Source organism: Meles meles, chromosome 7, assembly GCF_922984935.1.
Source record: "Meles meles chromosome 7, mMelMel3.1 paternal haplotype, whole genome shotgun sequence".
Lineage (NCBI taxonomy): Eukaryota > Metazoa > Chordata > Mammalia > Carnivora > Mustelidae > Meles > Meles meles.
In genome coordinates this window covers 10,813,553-10,840,586 of record NC_060072.1, presented here as the reverse complement: position 1 = coordinate 10,840,586, position 27,034 = coordinate 10,813,553, and the positions used below count along the sequence as shown (strand labels likewise).

The 27,034-nt window shown below is 54.4% G+C and overlaps 1 protein-coding gene across 1 annotated transcript; it reads left to right on the top strand.

Moving 5' to 3' along the window:
* The first annotated feature begins 3,230 nt into the window (after nucleotides 1-3,230).
* CSF2RB (colony stimulating factor 2 receptor subunit beta) lies at nucleotides 3,231-27,034 on the top strand. Its single transcript, XM_046012003.1, has 14 exons — nucleotides 3,231-3,448; nucleotides 10,041-10,274; nucleotides 11,225-11,348; nucleotides 14,497-14,687; nucleotides 17,679-17,830; nucleotides 17,915-18,083; nucleotides 18,565-18,700; nucleotides 18,851-19,008; nucleotides 20,156-20,295; nucleotides 21,270-21,432; nucleotides 22,913-23,003; nucleotides 23,203-23,260; nucleotides 24,112-24,215; nucleotides 24,839-27,034. The coding sequence occupies exons 2-14, from the start codon at nucleotides 10,199-10,201 to the stop codon at nucleotides 25,983-25,985; spliced, it is 2,709 nt and encodes a 902-aa protein (XP_045867959.1). The 5' UTR covers nucleotides 3,231-3,448; nucleotides 10,041-10,198; the 3' UTR covers nucleotides 25,986-27,034.

Here is a 27,034-nt window from a genome sequence, read left to right as displayed (position 1 = left end):
CCCCAGAGAGGGGAAAGGAGGGGGATGGGCAGTTATTGTTGAATGGGGACAGACTTCTAGTTTGAGATAATGAACAAGTTCTGGAGGCAGACGTTAGTGATGGTCACACAACAGTGTGAATGAACTTGAGGCCACCTCACTGTGCATTTAGAAGGGGTAAAAATGGCAAGTTTTATGTGATATATAGTTTGCAACTGGAAGAAATAGACACTACGAATTTACAGGGAGAGAAATTGGAGTAATAGGGACCTCTGGGAGGCAGTGATGGGCAGGGGGCACAAAGGGTCCCTCTGGCGTCGGGGAATGTTCTGTATCTGGTCTAGTGGTGGTTACATGAGTGTATGGACTTATAAATATGTCCTGCACTGCACACTTAGGATTGGTTCACTTTAGTGTATAGAACTTGAAAATATTTGGGGGGGAGGGGGAGGGGGGGAATCTCAAGCAGGCTTCTCGCCCAGTGCAGAGCCCAACGTGGGGCTTGATCTCACAACCCCAAGATCATGACCTGAACTGAAATCAAGATCTAGACATTTTTTTTAAAGATTTTATTTATTTATTTGACAGACACAAGTAGGCAGAGAGGCAGGCAGAGAGAGGAGGAAGCAGGCTCCCTGCTGAGCAGAGAGCCTCATGTGGGGTTTGATCCCAGGACTCTGGGATCATGACCTGAACCGAAGGCAGAGACTTTAATCCACTGAGCCACACAGGCGCCCCTCAAGAGCTAGTTTAACCGACTGAGCTACCCAGGTGCCCCTAAAGTTTTTGGGTTTTATGTGTGTGTTGTTTTTGTTTTTAGAGAGAGAGAGTGCCGGGGGGTGGGGGCGGAATATGTTGAATGCAAACACAATAGAGTATGAGCAAAACTTCCCAAGTCCCAGGAGGAGAGGAGCTAGCCTCCACAGCATGCAAGTCACTTGTCCAAGAATCACAGAGCCGAGAAAGGCAGGCTCCCAAGGAACTAGCAGGATCCCTGCATCATCCACCCATCTCATCCGAAACCCCCTGAGTTACCACACGCCCCACCTCCCCTATGAGATCTCATCCCCGCATCAGAGGCACCCCCGTCCCCAAGAACATGATCGAGCCTTTCTTGTTCTATTTCCTGGTCTTGTTGTTGCTTGCTTGCTTTTATATCATCAGCAACTGTATTTTTTAAAAGCTGAACACTGGTAAATTCTGATGTTCTGAATCCAGGCCCACCCAAGGAAGGGGTATGACCTGCTGTCAGGAGCTTGGCCCCGGTGCGGGAGTAGCCAGCACAGCCATAAGCCCCAGGGAGAGAGGTAAGTGCGCCTGGTATAAGCCAGGCTCTATGCCCAGAGAAAGTACCAACTCCCCTTTCCCATCTTCCCCATTGAATGGAGCACAGGGTGAGAGGATCCTGGAGCCAGAACAGAAGGCTCTGGCCATTTTACAGAGGCTGGCGTTTGGGGGAGGGTGAGGGCAAGGGTTTGGAGTGGAAAGAATGGGGTGCTGAGTCAGATCGGGGGAAAGTGCCCCCCCAGATGCCCCTTGAGAAGAAGACCTCTGCGGAAGCCTCTGATGCAGATATGTAAAAGAGCATGACCAGCCCGGGGGGGGGGGGGGGGCGCACTCCCTCCAGGGCGCCCACAGAAAAGACACAGTGTGTCCCAAGTCTGGTGTGGGAAGGCAGCTTCCCCCACAGGCCTGCCCAGGAAGGCTTTGTGATCGCCCCCCGCCAGGCCTAGAAGGCACACACAGGCTGTCAAGCAGAAGCCAGATTCCTTACCAATGTGGGTCTCCTGCCCTCTCTTAGTGGGCAAGGGGGCGCAGGGGTCAGACCCGCCCTCAAGGTGATAAGACGGAGCTTCTCAAGTTCCCAGGCAGCAGAAATCCCCAGGCGTCCCCATGGGCCTCCTTAGGCGTCAGTGCTCCCAAAGGAGCACTCTGCCCCACCCTGGGCCCCAGGAGGGCCCGTCTCCTCCCAAGCAGGCTCCCGGTGCCCAGTGACCAGGCCTGAGGGAAGAAAGGCCTGGGGCATGACTTCAACAGCCAACTCTCCAGCCCTGGACACACCCCTGCATGACCTCACCCCACCAGGAAGGGATTTCACAGGAGGGACCCAGGTCCTGCAGGTGCCGCTCTGCCCTCTAGCATGGGCTTTTCCCACCCCTCCCCACTGCCCCCATAGACCTTCCAAGCCATCCTGGCCAGGTGAGCCCTTCCTGGCAGGAAGAAGGCCAGGAATCCAGGGGCTTTGTGACAGGGTCCCAGCCCCGAGCCCCTCATCCCTGCCCTTGACACTGTGCCCTCTGCCTGGGAGGTGTCCTCCTCTTCGCTCACCAAGCTCTCTGCTTGGGAGAAATGGCACTGCTTTTTCCTTCTGCCCGGCTCCAATACAGTTCACGGAGCACTGAGTGTCTTTATTTAAAATTTTGTGGATTTCTTGCATTACTTTCTACAACATTGCACTAAAATACTATTGATCTTTTTTATCTTAATTAAAACATTAAATTAATTTATCTTAATTAAATATTAATGTATTGATATATATAATTTATATTAAAATTTAAAATAATTAAAATTTATATTAAAATATTAATTTATTAATTTATCTTAATTAAAATACTACAAATACTTAATTTGTGGGTGTTTGGGTGCCCCTTTACATTTTCTGCCCAAGGACATGCCTTACTCCCTTTGCGTTGGCCCCAGACCCACTGTGCTCAGGAGTCACTCATTCATTTATGCCCCACAGGGTCACTAAGAGCCTCCTTTGTGCCTGGACACGTGCTGGGTGCTGGGCAGAGAAACACGAGCCACACTCAAGGCCGAGCTGGGAAAGGCAGCTGGCCACACTGAGGCTGTGGGGCAGTATTGGGGCAGGGGTTGGTGCAAGACAGATGGACACCAGGGAAATCACAGGAACAAGACTAAAAGGGGGGGGGGCGCTACGGAGCCCTGGGTTCTGAGCATCTCACATAGACGCTGCTTGCATGTGGGGAACAGGTGGGAGTCCCGACACATGGCCACCGGTGATTTGCACAAGGTCACACTCTGGGAGGTCAGTCGTAGAGGTGGGAGCGGACGGGCGGCAGGCACTGTCTGGCTCTGGTATCCTCCCACCTCCCCCTGGATCTTTTGGGGGCGTCAGGGACTGCATGAATCAACTAGGCAGGGAGCTGACTGACGGAGATGTGGAGGCGTCATCAGGGAGCAGTACTTGTGGCCAAAGGAACATTTGCAAACTCAGGAAGGCCTAGGAGAAAAAAAAATCAATTATCTCGGTGTCCACAGTTCTCAGAAGCTGGGCAGTCTTGTGAGGAGTCACAGAAACCGGCCTGGCCTGGTGTCGCTTCCTCTTTCTGCTTCTCTGTTTCCTAACGACGACGTCAGCATAAATAGCATAAATAGGAAGCTCCCGCGGCTCCCCCTCGCCTGGACACTCCGGCAGAAGAAGGCTCTGCTGTCCCACCAAGAAGAGGTACACTCTGGCTTTCAGGGGCGGAGCAGGGGGTGTCTGGGCCGGGAAACCAAGGACAAAGAGAGCCTGGGGGTGTGGAGTGGGCAGGTGTGGCTCTGGGAGCCCAGGAGCCAGAGGGCGAGGAGACAGGCAGCGCCGCCACCTTGCCGAGGGTGGTGTGGGAAGGGCTGTAAGGTTGTGGGTGGGCAGGGGGAGCTCACCTGCGGGGTCTGCCTGTCCTGGCAGCACGGAGGACGTGGGGTGGCGGGGTCGGGGAGGTGGAGAGCTCAGACCTCGGAGTCAGACACCTGCGCGCGTCTATGCTTTGCCATTAAAGTGTTGCTAAGATGTTGGTGGCGGTGAGAACATCCCCTCCCTGCCCCTGGTTTTTGCCTCCCGGTCTCTGGATCAGAAAGAACTCCCATAGTCCCTGACATCCTGGCTTAGAAAGGGAGAGTGGGAGAGTGAGGGCGCGTACGCGCTTGAGGGTGTGGGTGTCCGTGGCAATGCAGGGGGGCAAAGAGACTGGGAGGCGGAGGGGGAAACCCGGAATTTTGTCACGCAGCGACCCAGAGCTTGGTGTGGCTTTGGAAGCTCACTCTGGAAGCTCACTTTGGAAGATGAGAAAGGGCCCGGTCCCCTGCGGAGGGACTATTCCCCCCCCCCCCCCGCCCCCCCGGGAGAAAGTGTTTTGGCTAGCATACTGGACCCTGAGCCTCTGCTGCTTCGTGGAGTTCAGGCCCGGGTGTGGGTGTTCTGTACCCATGGGTGCTGGCTGGCTGGAGGGGTGCGGGGGTGGGAGCGCGGAGAAGTCTAGGGGTAGCTGCCTCCGCGCGTGCGCAGCTGCGTGCCTTTGCCCCGTGCGTGGGAGCGCAGGTGTTCCCCTGGTCGCCTTGGTGGTGCGAGCCTGTGGGGCTTCCTCAGTCTGGTCCCGATGACAAGTTGCAAATGTGCAATCTTGAGTCTTCAAAGACCTTGTATCAATTTTGGATCACGGGTTCTGATCCTCTCGACTTGTCATCTTTCCTGCTTTCTGATCATTTTATGGGGAACGGAACCTTTCCTGTTCGCTTTGATCACTCCTTTTCTCGTTCACCGGTTCTCCTCCTGTGCCATCCCCACCAACACTACAGGATAGTTATTGAGTTGTTTAATGAGCGTGTTTAATACTAAGTGAATACATGGGGATCTGCTTTATCAAGTTAGAATGATCCGGAACCTTGTCACACAAAAGAGAACGCGTGCCAGCTTTCTGTATCCCCTGGTCCAAACGTCTTCTGAGCAGGATGCAAGTATATAGTTTTCCTTTGTACATAAAAGGGATTATAATATACATATCGCTCTATGACTTATTTTTTCACCTAATACGTCATTTAGAATAACGTTCCTCAATAACACAAATAGATTTAACTCATTTTTTTAACCCTAAGAAATGGCGGCATTTACTAGTAGGGGTAAACCGCAGGATACCCGATCCGGTACTGATAGACCTTTTAGGTTGTTTCTTATTTTTCCACACCGGCAAAAGTGTTTCTTCCGCAGCCCGCATGCCTAGAAGCAAAACTGCTGAGCAGGAGTTTGTGTTTAAACATTTAATAAATATTGTCAGATCGTCCTCAAAGTAGTTGAATTGACATATACTGCCACAGCCTTGCATAAAAGTCAGTTTCTCTTTAGATGATCAGTCTTTAAACGGTGTCTAATGGGTGGATGAAAATTATCGAAAAAATTTTTTTTTAAATTTTAAAGATTTTATTTATTTGGCAGACAGAGATCACAAGTAGGCAGAGAGGCAAGCAGGCTCCCTGCAGAGCAGAGAGCCTGACTTGGGGCTCCATCCCAGGACCCTGGGACTATGACCTCAGCCAAAAGGAGAGGCCCCAACCCACTGAGCCACCCAGGCACCCCAAATTATCTGGATTCTTGAGTGAATTTTCCTTTCCCTGATTATGGGTGAAGTTATGACTCTGCCATATATATTCTTGGCCATCTGAGCTCCTTTTCTGAAATGAATGGAGATGTTTGGTCCATTTTCTTATGGGTTCTTTGCCTTTTACATATTTACTGTCATAGTGGCTTTTTTATTAGGTATCTTAACAATGTATTTACCTATGTTTTACATATGTTTCCAGATTATCACTTGGCTTTTTTCTTCACCAGGTTTAAGATATCTTGTTTCATATAAAAGCGTGCTGGTTTCTTCTCATATTTATCTTTGTTTTTTCTTTATGCTTTTTGGATTTGGTGTCTTCTTCAACACCTAAGGTTAAGGAAATATTTATAATGCTTTTATCATTTTAGTTCTGACTTTTAGATCTTTTTTTTTTTTAATTTACTTGACAGAAAGAGATCACAAGTAGGCAGAGAGGCAGGTAGAGAGAGAGGGAAGCAGGCCCCCCGCTGAGCAGAGAGCCCGACGCAGGACTCTATCCCAGGACCCCGAGATCATGACCCAAGCCGAAGGCAGCGGCCCAACCCACTGAGCCACCCAGGCGCCCTGACTTTTAGATCTTTAATCCACCTGGAATTTGAAGGGGTGGGTAATATCTAAAGTAATAATCTGACTTTAAAAAATTATCAGCTAACTGTCTCAATGTCGTAATTACGAGTGCATAGTCTGTCCTTTCTTCCTGATTAGAAATGCCGCTCTTACCTCCCAAATTCCTACTTGGTTATTTTCCTTACTGCTTTCCATTCCCATTGGGAATGGTTACATTCCCATTATTTTTCTGGCTAATAGAACCCGTCTCTCATGTTTGGTTTGTTACCATCTAGAATCAGTTTGTCACACACATTAAAAATCGTTTTGGAGTTTTGATTTAGATTGCATCGAATTTAGAGATTATTAGGAGGTGGATTGACCTCTGGAGAGAGCAGGAGTGGGCAGCCTTCCCCTGTTTGTTCCTTTGACCAGAAGAACACGAACATTTTCCTTTTGACTCTGACGTCACTACAGATTTGTAGTAGGTGCCCAGAAACGCCAGTGTTCCCTTCAATGCCTCCTTTGTCAAGATTCATCTGTTCGTTTGTTTCATCCGGAATGGCTTTTGTATTATCGAATATTGAGACGCATTTGTCAAGATAAGATATTCTTTTTTTCCCTTTTAATCTGTTGTTATGTTTCTTCTAATCATGAGGAGATTTCTTAATGGCTCTTCATCTATGTCTGGAATAATCCCCATGTGGCCATGATGCAAAACTTTTAAAAGTCTTTGTCAGATTATTCTATGACATTCTTATTGTCTGGAATGAATTTGTGTGTGTGTGTGTGTTTTTCATTTCCAGTTTTTATTCCTACCATTAAAGTTCTTCACGAGTTTGGGAATTTTGGTGTGCATGTTTGTTTTGAGTGAAAAGGTGCTTGCTTTTTCTCTTCTCTTTTCTCCCTCTCCCTCCTTCTCCTGTCTTCTCCCTATCAGTCTTTTGCTCCTATGCTTCCCTCTCACTCTTAGTGGGTTTTAACACTTACCTTTTTAACACATGTATTTAATGCATATTTTCCATCAACTTTTGGGTATAATAAACATACATTGTGCTTCTCCAAAGAAGACATGATCTTTAGCTTAGCAAGCTTTCAGTTCTCCTCTGCTTTCCACCCCTAATCTGACAGCCAACTCCCACATTAAGATCATCTGTGTTTTACTTCAATATTGTAATTGTGAATTTACTTATTTTCACTTTATAAGTAACAATTCTTCACTTAGTTTAAGTTTTACTGCTTTCTTTTCTTACCACTAATTTCAGTATCATACACTTTCTTGGACAATTTTTTTTTCCCCTGAAATGCATCCTAGAGTAATTGTGTTCCTCAGAAAAGATCTGAAAATTTTCCTTGTCCTTGCATTTCCAAAATGTGTTTTTCTGACCTCAAGCATCAGTGTAACTTTGACTTTTTCAATGATTCTAGATTTTAAATGTGTTGCCCCTCAGTATTTTCAAGACATCATTATCTACTTAGACTTCAGAGTCACTTGTGAGAAAGTCTGGCCAACCTGACCCATTGAAAATAATGTTTGTTTCCTTCTGGAAACTTCTCACAGTATCCTTTTATTCTTGGATGGTCAAAAGTTTACCAGCATGTGACTGAGCATGGCACTATTAAAAATGGAGTTTACCCTTCACTTAGTGGACTCTTGTCTCCTTTAAGCCCTGTGAAGTTTTCTTCTATTTCCATTTGCACGTTTGGTCTCCAAACAGCGGTGGCTTAACAGTATGGAAGTTTATTTTTTTTCTCACATCAAAGAAAAAAAAATCTCAAAGATGTCCAAAGTTAAGTACTCTCAGGCTGGTGTGGTTGCTCCACAGTGACAAGAAGGATCCAGGCTTTGCTCCTTCTGTTGTATAGGGCTCCATCCTCAAGGTAACCTCATGGTCCCAAACAGCTTCTGGAGTTCCAGTCATCACTCCCAAGTTGTAGGCTGGGAAGAAGCTGGAGAGCCAGGAGGGCAAACGTGGATCCTCCTACCTGAGCCAACTCCCTTTAAGAAGCCTTTTCTGGGGGCACCTGGGTGGCTCAGTGGGTTAAAGCCTCTGCCTTCAGCTCAGGTCATGATCCCAGCATCCTGGGATCGAGCCCCGCATCGGGCTCTCTGCTCAGTGGAGAGCCTGCTTCCCTTCCTCTATCTCTCTGCCTGCCTCTCTGCCTACTTGTGATCTCTGTCTGTCAAATAAATAAAATAAAAATCTTAAAAAAAAAAAGAAGAAGAAGCCTTTTCTGGAAGGCACAACCAATGTTTCTACTCACACCTCCTTGGACAATATTTAGTGACATGAACACACCTAGCAATAGAAGAGAATAGGAAATGTAATCTTTTATTCTGTGTAGCACCAAACCCAGCTGAAACCAGAATTTCTTTTACTGGAGGAAGGGAACAGCCCAGGAAATGACACTGTCTGCTGCATGGTTTGCAAGTTTAATAGGATAACTTCTTATATTTAAATGTGTAATTAACCTGCTATTTGGGGATGGTGTGGAGTAGAGATTTAGGTGGATATGTTTTACAATGTTATTCAAGTATCTTAGCACTTCTTACATTCCATCCCTTGCGATGATTCACAAATTCTCCATCATGTAGTACCTTCTTGGGGAGAATGGAATTGCCTGGTCAGTGTGTCCATTGATCTATCGTGTATATGTCCAACACACTGCTTTATTTATCAGATCTTTGAAATAAATTTTGCTATTGGGGAGAACCTCCTCATTTTTACAAAAGCTCATTAACTGTCCTCACGCATATTTTTTCTTCTGAGTTCCTGCAAAAAACATCATGTTAAATTTTGTTTGGAAGTGTATAAAACCTCTCACTTATTTTAGGATGACTCACTCTTTTTACATATATAGTATTTCTACTTATGGTAAGACCCAAATAGAAGCTCTGGGTTTTTAGGCTAGTCCCAGGTAGACAAAGCAAACTGGGCCAGCCACAAGGACTCGTACCCCTCCCCCCATGGCACTGCCCCCACCTGAGGATCTGAAATGGACAGTCTCTTTCCCCAGCTCCACACAAACCTCCTCTTCTTTCCTGAGCCTCTTTTTTCGTTATTGTTAGATTTTATTTATTTATTTATTTGAGAGAGAGAGAGCAAGCCCATACACAGGCTAGGGGAGGGGCCGAGTGGGGAGGGAGAAACAGATTCCCTGCTGAGCCCAACTCTGGACTCAGTCCCAAGTCCCTGAGATCATGACCTAAGCTGAAGTCAGATGCTTAACCAACTGAGCCACCCAGACACCCCTTTCCTGACCTTTTATCGGACTAACCGCTCTATAAACATCACCGCGTTGGGTTCTTCTCATGTGACACCCATGTATTTGTACCCACATTACTGGTGCAGAGAACAAGGTTCAGGTGCGTTGGTGGGTCAGCCCAGGCTGCTGGCATGGGAGGGGCAGAGCCTGTGCTGAAGGTCAAGGTGGCTGCATCCAGAGCTGTGCTTTTCCCTGTAAGACAGCTGCTGTGTGTGTGTGTGTGTGTGTGTGTGTCTTGAAGTTTCCTTCTCCCCACTGTCCTCTGCTCTCTCCTGGGTACTTCCCAGGGCTACACAAAATGAAAAGAGGAAATCCCCAACCTTCTGCAGAGAAAAGGGAACAGGCATTCTGAGGGTAGTGTGGGAGGGATGACAGTAAATGGAGGGAGGGTGGGACAGCACCAGGCCCCGAGAGCGTGCGCGTCCAGTGTTGAGCACAAGTGGGATCCCAGCCGGGGCAGGACACTGTGGACGTCGTGCTCTGTGACTGCTCTGAGCAGATCAGGTCGGGGGCCCTGAGGGAGCTCAGAAGAGGGCTCCCTCCCAGGTCTTCCGGTTGCAAGGGGTTTGCACGGGAGTTCCTGGGGCACGACCAGGTGGGAAGGCAGCTATGCTCACCACTATACCACCAACGCAGCACGACCAGGTGGGGATCCACTTCTGCATAAGCCATCGAATGCATCTCCCTCACGGTCATGCCCTAGGCACGGAGGCTAAGTGGAAAGGACCGCCCTGGGTGCCAGGCTGAGGTGGGAGGGGGTGCTGGAGCCCACACATCACTCCTGGGTTCACCCTGTAACATGGGCCAAGTCCTGGGGCTACAGGGCAGGGGGGGCCGGCTCTCAGCTCATGTCTCTTCTGCCGGCAGAGTCCCGGAGAAAGGATTCGCAAGAGCCGGGGACATGGGTCTGGCCTGGCCTCCAGCTGGAGAAGAAGCCAAGATTCTAGGCCAGTGAGGACCCCAGCCTCTGCCCAGCCCTGGATCCACTTGTGGTGGCCACCTGCTTGCCCAGAGCTGCCTGAGAGATGGTTGTGTCCCGGGACCTGCTCCCTGTTGTCTTGCTGGCTCTGTTCTGGGGGCCCAGCGTGGCAGGGGCCCATGGTGAGCTCTGCTGCTTCCTCCCCTTCCCTGGCCCCTCCTCACAGCTGGTCCTTGAACAAGGCCACCTCCACATGCCCACCCCCCCGGGCCCCGGAAGCCCCCAGGTCCCTCCTTCCCTCATTTTCCTCCTCCCCGATCCTCTCGGGTGCTCCCCTCCCCACTCCTGGATTCTCATTCTTCTCCAGCCTCCCGAAGGTTCATCTCTGCTTGGATGGCTTCTCTTCTCCACCGGGCATTCGAGGCTTCTCCCGTCCAGGCTGGCCGTTCCAGCCTCAACTCTGCCCCCATCCCACCCCACTCTGCTCCTCTGACGGTCTTGACCAGTTGCCTCCTTTGTGCCTTCCTTCCTTGGGGCCCTCAGACTCGTGGGTTTGCCTGCTTCGGTCCCAGCACCCTCTTCCTGCTCGGATATTCCTCTGGATCCTGAGTCCCCCAAGTCCCCTCCCCAAAGGCCCCCAGAAAACATGACTTCTCCCACAACCCTGAGAACCATGTTCCCTTTCCCAGCCACGAGGCCCTGCTGCTGACCAAGAGACTCGGCCAGGGAGGTCCCACGGGGCTCTGCCATGCTCACTCTTAGGGGTGGGTTTGTGCCCCTCCTCCCAGGCTGTCCCAAGGGGTCCTGGGCCTGATGCATGTGTCCCTCATGGGGTGGGAGGGAGACCCTGTGCCAGGAGCAGGCCCCAGCAGGGGCTCAGGAAATGTGCTGCACCTCCAGTAGAATGTGGTGCTTCTCTCCTGACGGGGGGTCCACAGCCGGAGCCACGGATCCACAGAACCTCTGGCCCTCTCGGGGCCCCCAGGGAGCTCTGCCTGGCAGCCGGGAGCCCCTAGAGCACTCTGGGAAAACTCTCCCCAGCTCTGGGCACCCCCAAGGTGCTAAGAGGGCAGGTGACAAGGGACATCAGGAGGGGAGAGTTGTGACCCCCTTTGTGCCTCTCCCTGGGCAGAGACCGTCCCACTGCAGACCCTGAGCTGCTACAATGACTACAAGAGCCTCATCACCTGCAGGTGGGCGAACACTCAGGAGGCCCGGGGGCTCATCGACCTGACTCTCTACCGGAGGCTGAATGAGTGAGTGACACCAGAACCCAGGGGCCGGAGTACGGGGAGGGACGCGGCTGTGTGGGGTTGCGCCAGGGGTGGGGGGCCACACAGAGGGCAGGGAGGGGGAGGCCCCAGCCCCGGCCCTGGCCGGGGGCCCAGGAGCTCCTGCTCTATTAGGCAGCCTGCCGGGCCCAGGTGCTGGTGTCCGATGTCAGGGTTTGGAGAAGAGGCTTACCCATTGACATTGCTGTTGATGACGGGATGGCGATAATCTTATTTCATCACAGTAGAACGGACTTACCCTGCAAAAGCCGATGTTAGATGGTCCTCCCTGTGAGGAGGACAGGGCAAAGGGTAGATGCCCCAGTTCACAGACACACAACCTGAGGCTGCAGAGAGGAGGTCCCTCTCCCAGCCACAGGGCGGCTGAGCGGCTGACTGAGTAGGGACCAGTGCCCTGTGTCCGGTGCATGGGGGACTGGCCTCCATGTCTCCCCAAGACCCTGCTGCCTGCAGAGCGTGGGTTTTCTCCTTCTCCGTCACGTGGTCTCTGCGCTATAAGCCATTTGGGAAGATTCCTCACACTGTCTTGGGGTCTGGGGCAGTCTAACTCACCGTAACAGAAATAACAAAATGGCTGGCATCCCAGGTGCAGGGAGACCCCGTGGAGGCCTGCTCCTCACACCCACCACAGCACCCCCAGCTCCCTCTCCCACGCTCCTGGGAGCCCCGCCTTCCCGTCTCCGCCCTCCTCGCCTGCCTCCACCTCCCCACTTTGCTGTGGTCCACTTCCTTCTGCATGGAGACTGGTGCTCCCAGAAGACGGGCTCCCGGCCCCCTCTGTGCTCACACCGCCCGCCCACCCCCTCTGCCATCTCCCTGGGTGCTCCCTGCAGCGAGTTCCCACCCCAGACCGGTCTAAGGCTGCGCCGGGGCTTCCCACCGCTCCTGCCGCTCGAGAACACCACAGCCGCCCCAGTCCCCGCTCTCCCTGCGTCATCGACAGGCCCTCTCCCGGGGTCATTCTCGAGCCCTGAGCAAAGGTATCCTGGCCCCCACTTACACCTGCCAACAAGGGCTGAGGCTCTGGAGAGGCCTCCAGACGCCCATCTTCTCCAGCAGGGCCCATCCTCTGCCTCCCTTTGAGGCCACCCTCCTCCACAGAGCTGTCTAGACCCACAGCACCCCGGGTCTTTCCAGTCATTCTGAACCCACTCCCCTGGGCTTCTGCTGCCCCCATGAGGCCACCCAGACTGCTCCTGCCCAAAGCCCCAAGGCCCTCCACGCTGCTGAATTTCCGTGTCCTCCCTTCTTGACTGTCCTCCCTCCTTGACTGAAGGCAGCACCTGGCATAGACTGACCCCACGTGTGTCCCCCCCCCCCCCCCCCCCCCCGCAACACCTCCATCTCCCAGCTTCCAACCACCACACTGTATCTCCCCTGGCTCACCTTTTCTGTCTCCCTGTTCGCTCCCTTCTTCTGTCTCCAACTCAAAGGGTAAGATGCCCGGGAGTTCATCCTTTGCTTCCCCATTGGTATATCCTGATGCAGGGACAGAGACCCAGCCTAGCCTGAGGCTGAGCACTGGTGAGTCTCCCACCCTCGCCGGCCCCACCTGCCCCCAAAGCCAGGCCCGCAGGTGCACCTGTCTCCCCACAGGTCCCTAGGGAAAGTCATCTTCCACCCCCAGTGCTCTACACCAAATTCCTGCCCTGCCCCAAACAGGGCTCCTGGCTCATCCCCATATCCCGTGTCACTCGCTAAGCGGGGGCTCCGAGAGGCTCCAACCCAAAAGCTGGGAGGTGTGTTCCTTCACCTCCTTTACCACTGTTAGGTCCGTAATCAAAGGAGAGAGACTGATACAAAGCGAAGGTCAAGCAAAGCTTTATTTCGCGCCTAGCATCGAGAATCAAACCAACTGGTCCTCTTACAAAGAGGCGACCCCTCCTTGCCTTACCGACTACTTTTATAGAGCAAAGGCCATGTGGTTGAGCCTGGCCACACACAGGTGGCCAATGAGATTGCAACACACAGAGAAAACTGCACAGTCATGCTAGGTCCCACACGGGTGGCCAATTGAATTTCAATTTACCCTACTAGCTATTTGCACTAGCCTCTCACCTTGGTCAGAACTGGTGCCCAAAAGGCGGGTCCACCCTCCTTGGTAGCTAGGGAGACAGTATGCGCGCCCCACTGATTGGATGTCTCCACCTGGCCTGACCCGCCCTTGTATCTGGGCTTTGCTACCTGGGACTGGTTTCCTGGACTTGCTTTTAAGTAAGTTCCTCTGGGAGGGGCAGGGTCAATCTAAGTTTGCTGCATAAACAACAAAATGACTCCCTCTGGCTCAGTAGGCCTTACACCACCTTTCCTTCCCCACCTGCGCCTCTAATCCACCAGCAAACGCTGTCGACTTCATCTTGAAATAGAATGTGGATCTGGCCAAGGCCAACATCACCAGTCTGTGTGTGTGATGTTGTGAACCACTGTGTGATGGTGTGAACCACTTCCCATCACTTGGATATTCTAGAAGCCTCCTACCTGGTCTCTGTTTCCAAGATGACCACCCTCCCCCAAACCCAATCTAACCACTATCCTCTATCCTAGAGGAAGCCTTTCAAAATATACATCACGCTATGTCATTCTGTTGCTCATAGCTACATTTTCCCCACTCACTGTGACATCCAGATTCCTTAAATTCCTCTTAAACCTTGCTGCCTGTCACCTTGCTCTACTGGTCTGCTCCGCCTCCCACCCTCCCGGACTGCACTCCACACGCACTGGGTAACTGCCTAGTCATGCAGCACGCCCAGCCTAGGCCTGCCCCAGGGCTTTTGCACTTGCTATTCCCTTTATCTGAACTCCCCTTTCCCCAGAATGTGCATGGCTCCCTCCCTCACTGCCTTCAAGTTTCTGCCCCAAAGTCACCTTTTCCACGAGGCTTTCCCTGTCTCCTCTGTTTGAAATCACACCCCCACCCCTGCCCTTCTGACTTCCTGATCTCCCTGACCTGCTCTATTTGTCTATGTGACGTTTGCTCCGTTTGACACGTGGCGTAATTTGTTAAGTCATTTCACATGTGTCCCCCGGCCCTGGGCAGAGCCTTAAACACCGTGACTGCTTGGTGACATTTGTTGAATGAACGCTGTGGGCTAACCACATTGTCTCCTGGCAGGGACCCTCCAAAGCCAGTGTCCTGTGATCTCAGTAACGACACGGCCTTGTTAGACCGCCCCTGTCCCGGCTGTGTGCCCAGAAGATGTGTCATTCCGTATGAGTTTTTCGTTATTGCTGACAGAGACTACTTCTCATTCCGACCAGACCGGCCCCTGGGCACCCAGCTCACCATCACTCTGACCCAGCATGGTAAGGCCTGGGGTCCCCAGATGGGGGCGGCCCCTCCACGGGTGGCCAGCCCGCAGAAGGGCCACGGCATGAGACTCTTCAAGGGGTGGAGACACTGGCTTGGGGGTGGGTTTGATCTCTGAGGAGAAGAGGCTATGGTCTTCCTATGATGGAGGCATCGGAGCGGCAATGTGAGGACCTCCTGGCCAGTGGTACCTCCCTTGACCCCAGCTGCCCCACCGCCTGCGGCAGTAAAGGCTTCCCTTCCAGAACAATCCTTCCTATTCAGGTAGAAACCTTATCACTTGAAAGCACTCATCACCATCTCGTCTCATCCCAGTTTTAAAAACTCAACTCATCTAAAACTCAACCCAGTTTTAGATGAGGTGATTAAAGCCCAGAGAGGTCAGATAACTTTTCCAAAGTGCCACCCGTGAGCAGGGGTGACAGTGACGGACGAGTGAGGGCACCAGGTGTCCACAACGGTGCCAGAAATCAGTGCTCTTGGGTGGATGTCAGTGATTGTTTTATTTAAATAGTTAAGCTTCGTTTGATTGTTGCACAGAAATATAACCAGCACTTCGATCTCATTAATTCAATTATATCTATGCTCAGGATGAGCCTAGAATAGAGATGGTCTTTGGAATTCACTTGGTAGGAATCCTACAGATGGCTGGCTTTTAGGAAACACTGCCCAGTAGTATTTAATCATTACAATAATGCATGGTGTCATGCCCCACTTTTCTTTTTCCCCCCATTTCTCTGATAATGAAATGGAACTGAGAGAAGAGGAACTTGCCCAAGGCCACTTGGATACATGTGTCTGATAGAGTGTCCCAGGTCCCAAACACGGGGCAGCCTGTCGCACCTGCAAGTGTTGGATGGAGAGGGGGCTCCGGCCTCCGCTTCCTGCCTGTTTTCCTCACAGCAGTTGCACAAAGAGGAGATGGGTTAGGGCATAGTGAATTCATTTCAAACAGGGTCTCAAAACGTGTTCGATGGTTGAGAAAATTCTCCATCTTGGTGGGGCTGAGAGCCTGCAGAGAGGCAGGAAACAGCAGAAATTGAAACACAGATGGATGCCATGTGCTGAGGGGCAGTGGGCGAGGAGCCTCTGGGGTCAGGATAGATTTCCCAGAGGAAAGAGTTTTGCAGGGAAATCCAAAGGGTGAGTGGGAGGACAGGACAGGAAGAGAAAACAGCGCACACCAAGGCTGGGAGATGGGAGGGCAGGGCAGTGTGGGAAAACCATCAATCACTGTATCCCAGGAGCATCAGTGTCCGAAGGGTTGGACAGTGAGGGAAGAAGGAGAGGGGCAGTGCGGGCAGGACCCTGACCTGGAGACGCTTCTGTGCCCTGCGAAGGGACTTAGAGGCCAACATCTAGGTGATGGAGAGCCATTGAAGGGACATGACATGATGCTGCATGGGTGAAAGATAGGTGGCAGGGGATGGGAGGCTGGGCCCCAGAATGCAAACTAAGGCGCCCATTCCTGGGAGAAAGGATGAAGATTCAAGTGGGACATATGAGGGGATGGGAGCAGGGGGGCGTACAATTCACAGAGAGGGTGTACACACACTTCATCCACCAATCTGTTCTCTCGCCGAGTGCCCACATGCACCAGCAAATCAGTGAACAAGCCGGTCAATGTCCCTGCCCCGTGAAGCTGGTGGCCTCATCACAGGGAAGGTGTCAACCTAGAAATAGGGGAAGGAGTGTGGCGTTTGCCTCCTGGAGTGTACGTTCAGCAGGGAGGTCAGTTCCAGCCCGAACCATTTTGGCAATGAGTCAGGGAGGCTGGTCGGTGCTGGGCAAGGGGACAGGGGTGCATCTGACCGCTCTGAGACCCCCACACATGGAGGTCTGGGACATTTCACATCCTCTCTCAGGTCTCCACTTGTGAAATGAGCTAGCAGAGTAAAATCTCTCAGGTCGGGTGAATAGGTTTTTCCTTGCATTCCCAGTTGGTCCAATTTTGTGTAGCAGCTTCTAGAGCTCCGCTCCCTGATGGGCTTAGGGGCTAGGAGGGCAGGGACTGATGAGCCTGATGGAGGGTTGGGGTGGGGGGACAAAGAGGAGGTGCCCTGTATCTGCCATTCCGGCCTTAAGATTTCTCTAGATGCCCCAGCGCTGCCATGTTCAACGTCCAGCCCAGAACATTTACATCTTGTTTGGAGCCATGGAATTTTTTGAAAGTCAGACCCAGAAGCTTCCGGAAGGAGGGAGCCAGGCCATTCTTGAATGAATATGCTCGCCCAGCAGACAGATGTTTGCTGTTGGCTGACAGAACGGTTCCTTGAGAATTCTCTGAAGGTTGCCTGTTCATGTATTCATTCAATGTTCACTCACTTTGTCCCCAAATTCCCTGAACCACAAATCTCAGGCCATGGGGACAGGGAAGGGTATCAAAATCCAAACCCTACCACCCATGAGCTCCTAACTACTTGCAGGGGCAGACACGGAAACGCATGAATGCACCAGGGTTGTAAGGACAATACGATGGGCTATGGTAGGACAGGAAAAGGATTGGGGGGTTCTTCCCAGGGGAGGGGGGTCCAGGAAGGTCCTAGAGGAGGAGACGTTTATGCTGGGCTCTGAATGGAGCAGGACCCTGGGAAGGTGGAAAGGGAAGGAGGACGGCAAGAGGGAGGGGTCGTAACATGAGTCACAGCGCCCTCTGCTGGGAAGGGGGGGATCACAGCCTGCACAGTAGATTGTGGGGACAGGTGGGGACAAGTGGGGACAGGTGGGGACAGGTGGTTCCTTTGGGAGATTATTGCCAGCCCTTCATGGAGCTTATGTGATATGCGCACAGCTTTCATTCATGTTCACAGTGAACCCAGACAATTTCACAGGTGAAGGGTCTGAGGTCCACAGAGGAAAAGGGTCTTGTCCAAGGCCACTCAGCTGGTAGGGACAGCACTTGGCCTGGAGCCCGTCTGCCCACACAGAAAAATGCCCCCCTACCATCACCCAGCCCCTTAAGGGCCCTTGCCTCCTCCTTCCTCCAGTGCAGGCTCCGGCACCCAAGGACCTCCTGATCAATAGTACCGGGGAACGCTTCCTGCTGACCTGGACGGTGGCCCTTCCGGATTCCCAGAGCCACTGGCTGTCCAACCTGGAGTATGAGGTGGTCTACAAGCGGCTTCAGGACGCCTGGGAGGTCAGGACCATGGCCAGCTCCGCCCCCAAGCCATGGAACCGGATCCAGCCGGAACCTGCTCCACTAACCACTCTCTCCCCGCAGGAGGCCTCCACTCTCTACTTGAAATCCTCCCCGGCCATCCTGGAGTCAGAACACCTCATTCCCAGCAGCACCTACGTGGCCCGAGTGCGCACCCATCTGGCCCCCAGCTCAGGGCTCTCGGGACGGCCCAGCCAGTGGAGCCCGGAGGTCCACTGGCACTCGCAGACAGGTAACATGGTCAGAGTTGGGGCAGCACCCTTCGGAGGGGAGGGCGGCTCGTCCAGCTCCTGGGAGTCTGCTGCCGGATTCCACCAGGCTCCTGTGTCGTGTTTAGAATCCCTTCGCTGGGCCGACTCCATCGGGGCCCCGAGCTCTGCACACCTCCTGGCTAGGAGCACTTGCGGTGATGATGATGACAGCAATCTTATGAGTGTCTCTGTCTCCTGAGGGCTGTGCTCCGTGGGGACCAGCCAACATCACTGTGTCCAGGCCCTGAGCCCTGAAACAAGATGCCATCCCCATTTTGCCCAGGGGGGTGTGAAGGGTCACAGAATTCACTCACTGAGCTGGCAGGCCCAGGCTGTGTTGAAGCTTGAGTTTTTCTGGGGACCAAGCCCATGATCTCTCTGACATGAGGTTCCTGGTAGGCCCCCCAAGAGTAAAGGAATGAATGCAGGAGCGAATGAATGAGGGACTGTCTCCCCTCCCAGGGGACAAGGCCCAGCCCCAGAACCTCCAGTGCTTCTTCGACGGGGCCTCCGTGCTCAGCTGCTCCTGGGAAGTGAGGTCCGAGGTGGCCAACTCAATCTCCTTCGCCCTCTTCTACAAGGCCAGCCCCAACGCGGGGTGAGTGTCCCCTTCCCCCCCACCCCTCCTCCGCTCTTCCCCTCCTTGCCCTCTCTCCAGGCCTCCCCTGACTCTGGGGGCCCCAGAGGAAGCCACACCCCTCCCGTGGCCCTTGCCTCCCTCTGCCCTCACCTCCACCGTGATCCTCAGGGAAGAAGAGTGCTCCCCAGTACTGAAGGAGGAGCTCCCCGGCCTCTACGTCCAGCACCGATGCCGGATTGCCGTGCCCGGCCCCAGGAAGGACAGCCAGTACACCATCTCCATTCGGCCAAAGGAGGAGGAGAAGTTTATAAAAAGCTCGGAAAACAGTGAGTCTGCCCTCCAGCCTTCGGCGCAAGTGCTCCTGCAGTGGTCCTGTCATCCGTGTCCCCCACATCCACTCAGGACTCCTGATGGCCCACTCTCCATGTCTGTCTCTGTCAGCAAAACGCAGCCCAGTGACCAAAGGGAGCCAAAGTGATTCAGATCTCTTCTTGAAGCGGTCAAGATGCAACAATCTGACAATAACAATGGCAAATAGTATGAAGGAAGCTTCAACGGAGAGTCCTCAGGAACGGATCCTTAAAACCCATTTCCCCCTTTCCTTTAGCTCTGCTTTCCTGTTGAGCCACTCTGCAGGCCGTCCTGCCAGCCACGCCCACCCCTGGTCCTCCCACTGAACTTTCCCTTTCCTTCCCTGATTGGATTTTTCTCTCTCGGGTTCCCAGAGTCCTCTGCAGATAGATATTTTCTGTCTTCACGTAACTGATCTAGGAATGACTTCTTCAATCGGGGGCTAGACTACGTGCAAAGAAATTGTAATTCCTTGCAGAATCCTACCCCCTCTTCTTCTAAAGTAGCAAAGACCTCACGCAAAGGAGCCTCCTGTGTGGCGTCCTGGGACCCCAGGCTCTCGCACCCAGTCTGGAGTGTGTGCAGGAGGCCACATAGCCCCTCTGTCTCTGTCACCTGGTTCGAATCCACCCATCACCCTGGGGTTCTGCCGTCTTTTTCTCCACCACTTGTTAGCTGCCTGTCCTTGGCGGGTGACTTAGTCACTCTGGGGCTCAGTTTCTCCATCTGTGAATTGTGACAAGTGAACAGGACCCACCACGTAGCAGATCTGTTAGAATCAAGTGCAAGGTTTCCTGCAGACAGAGCCTGTGTGGCAATGCTTACAACATACTTAATGATGCGGCAGGGAACTAATTATTGGTGTTTTTATTTTTTTTTACTTAAACGTGAGGAGTAACCCATGCTTTGGGTGACCTCACCGAAAGACAAGTGTATCTCAGCATCTGCCCAGAGAAGGGCTGCTCAGGTCCAAGTGGACAGTATGGGGAAGTGGGGGTGCAAGGACCCTGAGATGGGCTGGACCCCATTGGAGAGAGCACCTGTGACCAACATGGAATGAAAAGAGTGTTCCATCGGAGGCATGTTAGGAACAATGTTCCCTAAAGGTTTCCCTCCCTCCAGTCCAGATGGCTCAGCCCACACTCAATGTGACCAAAAGCAGAGACGGCTACACCCTGCACTGGACGGCACAGGAGATGTTCTACAAACACATAGGTCACACCTTCCAGGTCCAGTACAAGAAAGCTACAGCCTCAAGGGAGGTGAGGACCTCATGCCTGGGAAGGGGCCTGTACTAGGGTTGGGGGAGGGGGCGGGGTGGAGAGCCCCCACCTGCCAGGTGCCTGGCTCCCAGCAGGGAACCCATCAGAGGAAGCCACTGAGACTTAGCGGTCATGACCCTGTGTGGCCGGCTGGTCGCTGTCCCCTTCCTTGGTGAAGGTCTAAGGCTCACAGAGGAGATATGACATGGCCAGAATGAACTATAGGACCCTAAACTGCGGAAGGGATGCAGACATCAGGGCTTGGAGGGCAGAGAGACAAGCTGGATGTCGGGTTTTCCAAAGTCAAAGTCACCAGGCAACTCTTCTTCAGAGAAGTCTTCTCTGGAGAGCAACTGTGCGGCCGCTCCGAGCGGAGCTGCTCCTGATAAAGCAGGCAGGTCCCCAGGCCAAGGTTCTGTCTCCGGCCCACATCTTTAGGCAGTCTTAGGGTCTGTGTGCAGAACCTGGGGCTCCCCGTGGCCCAAGTCAGAAACCTCGGAGCCAGCCACAGAATCTTCAGCCCGGAAATAGGGAAACTGAAGCCAGGAGGGGCGTGGTCAGTGGGGGAGCTAGGAGCGGGGCCCCCGGAGTCCAGTCATGCTGCACAACGTTCCTGGGAAGGCCATAATCGGGGTCCAGGCTGTCCCTGAGGGGCTGGGAGGTCGGGGGGTTGTCTCAGAGTAAGACTGGGACATGGTATGTCCTCAGGATTTCCGGGCCTCGGTGTTGTCCTAGGTCACAGGGATGGCAATCCCCAGGCCCACCCAGGGTGCTGAGCTCTGTGAGCCCTGGAGTAGGGCCCTCCATGGGGGTCGGGGGGGGGGCTGCCCCAGACCTGGGGATGCCGCTGCAGCTGGAGACTGATGAGGCAGAAAAACTGGGGTCCTGAGGTAGGAGGGGATTGGGGCTGTGCCTCCACGCACCAGCAAGTTGCCTCGGTCTCAGCACACCTGCTCACTCACCTGTGCCCTCAGGAGAGCAAGACGGAAACCCTCCAGAACACCCACAGCATGTCGCTGCCGCCGCTGGAGCCCTCCACCAGGTACCAGGCAAGAGTGAGGGTCAAGCCCACCCCCGGCGGCTACGATGGCATCTGGAGTGAGTGGAGTGAGGAGCTCTTCTGGGACACTGAATGGGGTATGTCTCCCGGCCTCCACCCTCCCTTCCGGGTACAGCCCAGCTGGGCAGAGGACAAGGATGGTGTGGACACAGAAGTGTGACCCCACCCCACCCGAGTGTCCTCTCTTCTGTGTGTCACTAGTCATGCAAAGTGACCCCTGGTGTGGAACACAGACTGCAGGTGAGGTCCTGAGAGCAGCAAAGAGCAGTCCTCACCATTGCTCCTCCCTCAGACTGGACCTTAGCCCTCTATTAATATGGCCCGTGGCCTCATTAGGCTTTGTGGCAGCCCTCACCTAGTGACCACTGAGCCCGAATTTCCAGTTAGTTACCATGGCAGCAAACATCATGAGCTATGGACTGAGGCCTGGCAGTGGAAGGATTTGGTCTGACTTCTTTCTGATTTTTTTTTTTTTTTAACGTAGGCTTCACACCCAGGGGAGTTCAACACAGGGCTTGAACTCACAACTGTGAGAAAGAGACCTGAGCCAAGATCAAGGGTCAGACACTTAACCGCCTGAGCCACCCAGGCGCCCCAGATTTCTTAATCTCCCCCATTTCCCTGTACTTGCTGCTTCCATTTTCTCTCACCGTTCACCATTCTGGCCACCAGGAGGCAGGTACAAGACTAGGTCCAGGAGGATGGAGGCAGATGAGCAGCAAGGACCCAAGCCGCAGTCAACCTCGCAGGGGAGGAGTCTCAGGAAGAGGGTTACAACCAAGTGGAAAAGAGGACCGGACACCGGGCCTAAGAGAAGAGACGGAGGGAGTCCTGGAGGGGCCCAACCTGTGAGGGGCTTGTCACTGGGGCTCCCGATAGGCCTTTACACCTCCTAGTTCCTCCACCAGGTTTTTCCCACCTCTGCCTCTCCAAACCTCCCTGTTACTTGAAGCTGAAGCTTATGTGCTGCCTCCTACATGAAGTCCACTGTGATTGCCACGAGATGTAGTCATTGCCCCGCCCCCTCCTGCTACTGGAAAGAATCTAACCTTCTTTGTCCTTCCTGATGTGGGAAACAAAGGCAAAAGAAATGTAGACAAAATTAAATTTTCTTATAACCTGCCGTCTTTACCTCCCCCAGTTCCAGAGTAATCAGTCACTGCTCACAGTCCCTGGGCAGCCCTTCCTCCCACGGGTCCTGTCCCCGTGCTATAATAAAAACACCTTTTGGCATCAAAGACATCACAAGAATTCTTCCTGAGCCTTTGGCTCCGACCCCCAGGACTCTAGTATTTCCGCATCACTTCCCAGCACTTGAACCTTGTGTTGCTGGGGGGCGGGGGGCGGACTGATTCCTTGTCCTTCTTAGCCTGTGTCTGGGCTTCCCTCCCACTCTGCACCCCAAGGAAATGAGCTTCGGGAGCACTGCAGCTGCACAGAGCAGGGTCTGGGGACTCTGCCCGGCCTCACCTCCCCTTACCTCCTCCCGGCTCCTAAGCCTCCAGCTCTGTCCTCCCCAGATGCTAATGCTCTTTTTTCCCTTCCTGGAACCCTCAGTGCTACCCATGTGGGTCCTGGTGCTCATCCTGGTCTTCACCACTGGGGCACTGCTCCCCGCCCTGCGCTGCTGTGGCATGTACGGGTACAGGTAAGAGGACTCCATGACGGGTGGGGGTGCTTGGGACCCCACAGCTGGCTCGCTCTAGTCCCTGTTCCGCCCATCCCTCCTGGGGGAGCCTTGGACAAAGCTCACCTTCTCCTCTGGGCCTCAGCTTCCTCTCTGCACAGGAGCATGGGGCAGCTTCCCTGAGGTCCCTGGCCACTGTTACCCCCTGCTATCTTTCTAGGCTGAACCAGAAGTGGGAGGAGAAAATCCCCAACCCCAGCAAGAGTCACCTGTTCCAGGTAGGATCTGGCTGCGAAGGCGGCTAGGGTGGTAGGCACTCCTCTCTCCTGCACCGACCTCCCCATCCCTATGTCTCCCCGGCCTTTCTGTGGCTTTGAGCATGAAACATAGGTGGCCCGGTAAGGTGCAGAAAGCTCTCAGGGGCGGCCAACACCAGCAGGGTTCAGCCCTGCCCTCCTCTGGGCACCTGCAGAGGCGCAGGACTGGCCCTGCCCGCTGGGCTCCCGTGGAGCAGGGGTGGAGTGGAACGGGGGCCTGCCAGGAGTCAGGAGGTTCAGCGAGAGGCCCAGTTCTGCAGGGGCCGGTGGGCTGACAGGAGGCAGAATGTCTTCCCCGAGGACAGGACAGCAGAGCTGAGTTTTGGAGGATCCAGGGTGGCGACAGGTGGGAGAGGCCTGCAGTGGGTGGACAGGACCCCTTCGCAAAGGGGACTGAGAGGGGCGGGCCGTGAGCCTGGGCGCACATCCCAGATGCTGAGATGGTCGTAAGGCGAGCATTAGCATGTGGGTCGTGGGGCCCTTCAATCAGGCACGGCCAGCTTGCGTGTGGAGGGACGTCGTGTCTAGTGGGGAAGAAACTAGGGCATGGGTGTGGAGGCAGCAACGCTCAGATCTGTGGACTTGCGAGAAGACAGTCCCCATCCTCCGGTGCCCGAGGACCCACAGCAAGTCCCAGCCCCTCTCTGGGCCTCTCCTTCCTGGTGTCAGGAGGCTGGGCGGGGCTGGCCCTCGCCTTGCTGAGACCCGTCCGTGTCTGGGGACTCCCTGTATCCCCTGTGAGTCCTCCCCTCGTTCCTCCAGCTTCTCGAGAGCTCACACACCCACAGCACAAATGTCCCTTCCCTTCCCAGAACGGGGGTGCCGGCCTCCAGCTCCCAGGCAGCCTACTGGGACTCATCAGCAGGGACCCCCCGCACAAGGGGCCGCAGGGCAGCTTCGTCCCTGGGCTGGACGGGTGAGTGTCTGGGCTCGGGACCCCTGGGAGGTGGGAGGGTGGCCCCATTGCGCACGCTGGAGACTCAGAGGAGGCAGCCTCCAGCCTGGGGCTCAGGATGAAGAGAACCATGGAGGTTGGTTGCCCTAAAGCCGGAGGATACCAGATGGGTGTCGAGGAACTTCCCGAATCCTGGGTGAGGAAGGGCCCTACCTTGGACTTGACCCGAGGCAGAAGACTGGAGCAGGTGACCTCTCCCTGCCCTGTTGCCCAGGGAGAGTCCGCACCGGGGTGCTGATGACATGGTGGTGGGGGGAGGGACTGAACGGACGAGGGCATGACTAGGCATGTGTGGGCCAGGCATCCACTTGGTCCCTGGTGGGCGGATGAAGGAGCGGGGGCGAGAGGAGCCACCCCTGCAGAAGACTTTGAACCAGAGCATGGAGGCTGGCAGGCGAAGCCAGCAGGGGACCAGAGGCCCGTGCAGCACCCTCTCTTGGCTTGCTCCCCAACCTTGCCCTGCCCTGTGCCCTCCCTGAGCCCTGGGGAGGTTCAGGCCTCCCCCCGCCCCACTCCAGCCCCAGCATGAGCTGAAGTGGCGGCCCCGGGTGGTCTCAATGTCTCTGCGCCTGTTCTCCCCACAGCATGTTCCCTGTAGACTACAGACACAGCGAGGTGTCGCCTCTCACCACGGAGGACCCAAAAGATACCCGTGAATCACCATCAGAGCCTGACACGACTCCAGCCGCCTTGGACCCATACTCGGAGGAGGCCCCTGGCCCTCAGCCAGACCTGTCGGCCCCCGAGGGCAGGCCCAAGAGCCAGGCTTCTGGCTTCGACTTCAATGGCCCCTACCTGGGGCTCCCCCACAGCCACTCCCTGCCTGACGTGCTGGGCCAGCCGGCACCCTCACAGGCAGGCCTGAGCCAGAAGCCGCAGCCTCCGGGATCCCTGGAGTACCTGTGTCTGCCCGCAGGGGGGCACGTGCAGCTGGTCCCGCTCGCCCAGGTGATGGCCCAGGGCCAGTCCATGGATCCAGAGGGGAGACCTGACCTGGGCAGTGAGGGGAGCCCCTCCCTGGAGTCAAGGGCATGCCACGCCCCTTCTGCACCCGGGTTGATGGTAGGCGGTCAAGGCCCAAAGAACAGCCCCAGTCCGAAGGATGGGACACTTGCAGCTCTGCCCACTGGCTCCGGGGGCCCTGAGGATGGCCTTCTGGCGTCTGGCTATGTCGCCACTACAGACCTAGCATTCCCCTTGCCCATGGGGCTGCCATCTGCCTCCATAATTCACCCTCTGCACCTGCCCACAGACCAGAGCCACAGCCTCCGTCCTGGAGTGACTGGTGGGTCCCATGCAGCCCCCGGCCCCGTGAAGCCAGAAATCGAGGGCTATGTGGATGTCCCTCCAACCCCGGGCCAGTCTCCTAAGTCCCCTCTGGGCAGTCCTGCCCTTTCTCCGGCCGGCAGCCCCACCCTAAGCCCAGGGGAGCCCAGAGCAGAGGGGGCGCCCCTCTCCCCACACCCCGAGGGGCTCCTGGTCCTACAGCAGGTGGGTGACTACTGTTTCCTTCCTGGCCTGGGCTCTGGCCCGCTCTCACCCCAGACAAAGCCCTCTTCCCCAGGACCCCATCCTGAGATCGGGGACCCTGACCAGGTGTTCCAGGCCAAGAAGGCCCTGGGCCAGGCCATTCCGCAGATGCCAGCCATCCGGCACTTCAAGGCCCTCAAGCAGCAGGACTACCTGTCACTACCACCCTGGGATGTCGGCAGGCCTGGGGAGGTGTGCTGATACCTTCGAGCTCCTGGGGGCCTGAGTGGAAGTTCTGTCTCCCCTTCCACTGGTCCCTCGCCTCATCCGCACTCCGTTCTGCAAAGCTGCGTTGGGGCTTCTGTGTTGGAGCAGATGGAGGTGGGGAAATGAGTCGGCCTCCTCCCTTCTAACTTGACCTTCAGCCAATCGATTCTCCTGTCCCCACTGCCTCCCTCTCTCTCTCACAGACAGACAGGCGGACACAGACACGTGCACATGTTTCTTTCATGTTAATTTACTTTTAGGTTCCAAAGTATTCGAGCTTCCAGTATACTCATTCTATTTGCACCTGGTTTTTGTTTTTTGTTTTTGGGGGGTTTTATGGTTTTTGTTTTTGTTTTTAATAGATTTCCTTGCTTTTGCCACTGTCTTCTTTCCCTTTCCACCGATTTATTTTCTGAGTGACTTTGAGCTAAGCCCAGTCTGAGATGTCGTGTCTGGGTTCTGACACCGACATGTCCGGTTATGTGGAGGTCTTGGGTCTATGGCCTGGCCCTGGAAGGTGCGGATGCAACCCTGGTGTGGAGGGAGGCAAGGGGCTCCCCTGGCTGGGACCTCGGAGAGGGAAGGCTCAGGAGAGCTGTGCAGGGCATGATTCTTGGAGCTCTGAGCCATGGGCGTGGTAGGGGGTGTGCAAGAGGAGAGTTGTGCTGAGCTCACGGGAGGCCACCCCAACCCCGGTCTCATGGTGTATGTTCTGCCCACTGGCTACTTTCTACGTCCTGCCTGGTGGGGCCTGTGGAGAGACGTCCAGAAACCACACGTACTCCAGAAATGCTGGGAAGAACCGCTCAACAAAGGGAAAAAAGGGAAATTTTTAAAGACCTGGACCCTTTGGGGCTTAAAATCAGAGTCATGCTGCTGCCCTCCCTCCAGAAAGAACTTACAGCTCCTACCTCCCCTGGCCACAGCCCAGGGGCTTTGGATCTATGTTTGGTCCTACCCAGAGGATTACGGTTTCTTAAAATATGTGCCTTTCTGACATGCAAAAAAAGGAAAAAAAAGGCATTAAATTGTTTTAATTTGCA

What these genes read in the sequence shown, in the direction of transcription:
- CSF2RB (XM_046012003.1), top strand. Translation starts at nt 10,199, where the DNA reads ATGGTTGTGTCCCGGGACCTGCTCCCTGTTGTCTTGCTGGCTCTGTTC. An exon ending in CAGCGTGGCAGGGGCCCATG is followed by an intron (nt 10,275 to 11,224) that starts GTGAGCTCTGCT and finishes CTCCCTGGGCAG; the next exon opens with AGACCGTCCCACTGCAGACC. An exon ending in AAGGCCAGCCCCAACGCGGG is followed by an intron (nt 18,701 to 18,850) that starts GTGAGTGTCCCC and finishes CGTGATCCTCAG; the next exon opens with GGAAGAAGAGTGCTCCCCAG.